Genomic DNA, 3,648 nt, shown 5'->3' on the forward strand with positions numbered 1-3,648 from the left:
AATAAGGCATGGGCCAAAGATAAAGTCCAGATAAAATCCATTTTTCTATTACTTCAAAAGAGAGTAGTACAGATTGTGGTCCTCCCACCTGTTCCCTTACACACACACACATACACATGCACACACACACAGATGCACACACATACACACACATACTTACACACGTTATACTGGAGAGCACAGTCCAATGCCCACTGTTTTCAGAGTGAGGCCTTTTCATTACTCAAACCATTCTCTAATGTTTTAATTCAGAGCTCCTCATCAGAACTCGACTCAGAGCTGCCTTCACATCCTTGTTCCGCAGACTGTAGATGAGAGGATTCAACATGGGGGTCACCACAGCATAAAAGAGTACCACCATCTTTTCCTGCTCAGCTGAGGCCATGGAGAGAGGCTGCATGTAGGTAAAGAGGGCCATCCCATAGGATATGGAGACCACAGTGAGGTGGGAGGCACAGGTCCCGAAGGCCTTGCGGCGCCCCTGGGTGGAGCGGATCCGCAGGACGGCAACTACAATGTGGGTGTAGGACAGTGAGACCAGGCAGCAGGGCACCAGCAGCACCACTACACTGGAGGCCACTATGACCACCTGATTGAAGGTGATGTCCACACAGGCCAACCTGACGAGTGCCAGTGTCTCACAGGCCACGTGGTTCAGCACGTTGTGCCCACAGGTGGGCAGGTACATGGTCAGTGCCGTCTCCATAGCAGAATTAGCCAGGCCCACTAGCCAAGAGACAGCTGCCAGTGCCATGCAGGGCCTTGGGCTCATCACCGCTATGTAACACAGGGGGTCGCAAACAGCCACGTAGCGGTCATAGGCCATTGCGGCCAGCAGCAAAAACTCGGTCCCTCCGAGGGCCAGGGAGAAAAAAAGCTGGGTCCCACATCGGGCAAAGGAGATGGTCTTCTTCTCCATGAGGAAGTGCACCAGCATCTGAGGGACCCCGCTGGAGGTATAGCAGATGTCCACGAGTGAGAGGTTGTAGAGGAAGAAATACATGGGCAGGTGGAGTCTCACGTCCAGCCAGATCAGGAGCAGGATGAGCCCATTGACCAGCAGGGTCAACAGGTAGGCAGCCCCAAATAAGACAAAGAGTCCAGCCTGGGTCTGCCTGTCACTGGAGAGACCCATTAGGATGAACTCACTCACCCAGGTTACGTTTTCCCTTCCCAACTGGGACATTGAACCTCACTTCTTCAATCTAGGTGGTTAGGAGGGAATGCAAAGGTCTTGGAGAAAAGGACATTTGGTTTCTGTCACTAAACCAAATTCTGAGAGGTTCTGAAGGACAAAGTCCCTGTTTTGGCCATCCTTTCAAGTCTAGGACCGAGCACAGTTACAGTTGTGTAGGAGGTAATCTATCAATGTAGAAGGAATGATAGAGAAGAAAGGATGAGAGAAGAAAAGAAAAACTAAGGAAAGACAATAGAAAAATGGAAAAAGAGGGAAGGAATGTGGAAGATAGGAAAGAAAGGAAGGAATCTTCACTGTGGGGTAGCAGGGGGTAAAGTATTGTAATCAGACACTTGAGAACCATAGGGATGTCTTGGGGTTTCTCAGCTCATTTCTTAACTCTGGATTGAACTGCTCTTCATGCTTCTTCTAGGGTCCACCAAGTCCAGACAGGGATCCTGTCACATCCTTTTCATTTCTCCCATGAGTCCAGATAAAGCTGAAGTCCTTGAAACCAATATCTACTAATCCCCTGCTGGTGTGCCAGGGTCTGTGCCAGGCATTGGTTACCTGCCTGTAAGTAAGAAAGATAGAAACGTGGGCCCTTGCTTTCTTGGTTCTTAAAATTTATCTAGGGACACAGAGATTACATCAATAATTACAAATAATTAATTAAGTATAATTGTGCTAAGTGCTATGAAGGAGAAGAACAAGGTTAGTATTTGGCTAAATTTGGAGCTTTGTAATTAAATTATGATGGTAGTTATGCCTTACTCCTTAATTACATGCAATTTATACAGTGAGTTTCAGGCATTTATTTAGATGTTTAAACAAATGATTAACAAAGTAATGTTGTGATGCAAGCGTTTGAAAACCAATGATACTCATGTATTACTACTGAGTATGAGGTGATGGAAACCCACTGAATCTTTTCAAACAGAGTGAATTCTCCCTTGTCAGCCAAGGTTGTACCAGGTCATCTCCCTTCTACCATTCTGACTGGTCCTCTTGAAAAATAAAATTAAGTGCCATCACTTTTTCTTAATAGAAATATAATCTCCAGATGTATTTCCTGCTCTTAAAAATTTAATTAACAAACTGATTCATTTATTAAAACATTATTGAGTATATCAGGCACTATGCTGTCAACCAACCTCTAGGAAATTCCACCTTTCAATGTTAGGGATTTGTGTTTAGAAAATCAGCAGTGCCAGAGGATCAAATAATAAATTAAAAAAATGGATTTTGGTCAAATCTGAGAATCTAATGAGAGCATGTTCGTGCAAGCCACTACAGCCAGAGGACAAATGCCATACATCTGCATTAAGAAAACGAGAGCAGAAACACAGAATAAAGTGCAAGAAAGCTGAAATGTGTAATTCAATTTATGTTTCTTCTGGCTGGAAACATTGGTGGAGGGAGAGAGCAGAGAGGACCTGGATGGAGCTGGCATCTTGTCTCCATTCAGCCCTGGCCCTGCAGTGGCCAGAAGGTGTCGCGGTAGAAACTGCTAAGAATAGAAACTGGCCTTGGGTTCTCAAGGTTGGAGATCAGGTTCTAGGGTCAGAGCCAGAGGCTGGAATTTTGACTACTGCCCTAGGGAGATGGTTCCCTTGTATCAGCAGAAGTAACTCAATGCTGATCTACTGTGATCGGTATGCTACTTGTTTCTATAGACAGAATCTTCACCTTCACAGTTGGCCTCAAGGATTGAGATACCCTCCAGAAGGTAACCACAACTGTTTAAAATGAAAAGAAATGTAGAGGCTAAGTGTTTCATTCCTTTCATTTTATAAACAAGGAAACCAAGGAATAGGGCTAAGGTGATTTGCCCAGGTCTCAGATCTACCTGGAGACTAAGTTGGAACAAGGGTCAGGGCTGCCCTGCACATCTAGCTCTCCCCAAGCCCATGAGTGAAGGGTGGGAAGGAGTTCTGAAAAGCTGTAGTTTAGGAAGGGAGGCACCTGAGGAACCTCAGACGGGAAGCTCAGGACAGCCATCTATCCTTGAAGAGAAAGACGTGGTGTGGGGGTAAAGCTTTAAATGAGAAGTCAAGGGGTCTGAGTTTGAGTTTGCCTCTTCATTAGTCTGCTATGTGCAACTTACTAGACCTCTCTGAGCCTCAGTTTCTTCACTTGAAATGCATGAATAGTAATAATGCTTATCTCACAACATTTTAAGTAAGATCAGATGAACAAATGAATATGAATGTGCTTTGTAAAGTATAAGTAAACATAAGTGGCTGTTACTATGCTCAACAAGTCCAAATTACGGAGGTAAAGTCTACCCAGTGCCATGGGAACAAGAAACAATAGAATATGTGCTATAAACATCAGAAAGTTAACAGAATGTGGGTCATAAAGCCCTTTGAAATAAATTATATTGCTGAAACCACCTAATTACAGAGACCCTGTTAATATAGTGAAGAATCAAAGTAGAGGGTTCACCTGTACTTGGTGAGTAAGTAGTA

The 3,648-nt window shown here is 44.4% G+C and overlaps 1 protein-coding gene across 1 annotated transcript; it reads right to left on the bottom strand.

Annotated features, from left to right (window-relative positions):
- Positions 1 to 235: 235 nt before the first annotated feature.
- LOC100589752 (olfactory receptor 2F1-like) lies at positions 236 to 1,186 on the bottom strand. Its single transcript, XM_003270962.3, has one exon. It carries the CDS (start codon positions 1,184 to 1,186, stop codon positions 236 to 238), a length of 951 nt encoding a protein of 316 aa, XP_003271010.3.
- Between the last annotated feature and the right edge of the window lie 2,462 nt (positions 1,187 to 3,648).

This window comes from Nomascus leucogenys, chromosome 13 (genome assembly GCF_006542625.1).
Source record: "Nomascus leucogenys isolate Asia chromosome 13, Asia_NLE_v1, whole genome shotgun sequence".
NCBI classification, from domain to species: domain Eukaryota; kingdom Metazoa; phylum Chordata; class Mammalia; order Primates; family Hylobatidae; genus Nomascus; species Nomascus leucogenys.

Coding starts and splice junctions, on each gene's coding strand:
- LOC100589752 (XM_003270962.3), bottom strand. CDS start 1,186: ATGTCCCAGTTGGGAAGGGAAAACGTAACCTGGGTGAGTGAGTTCATC.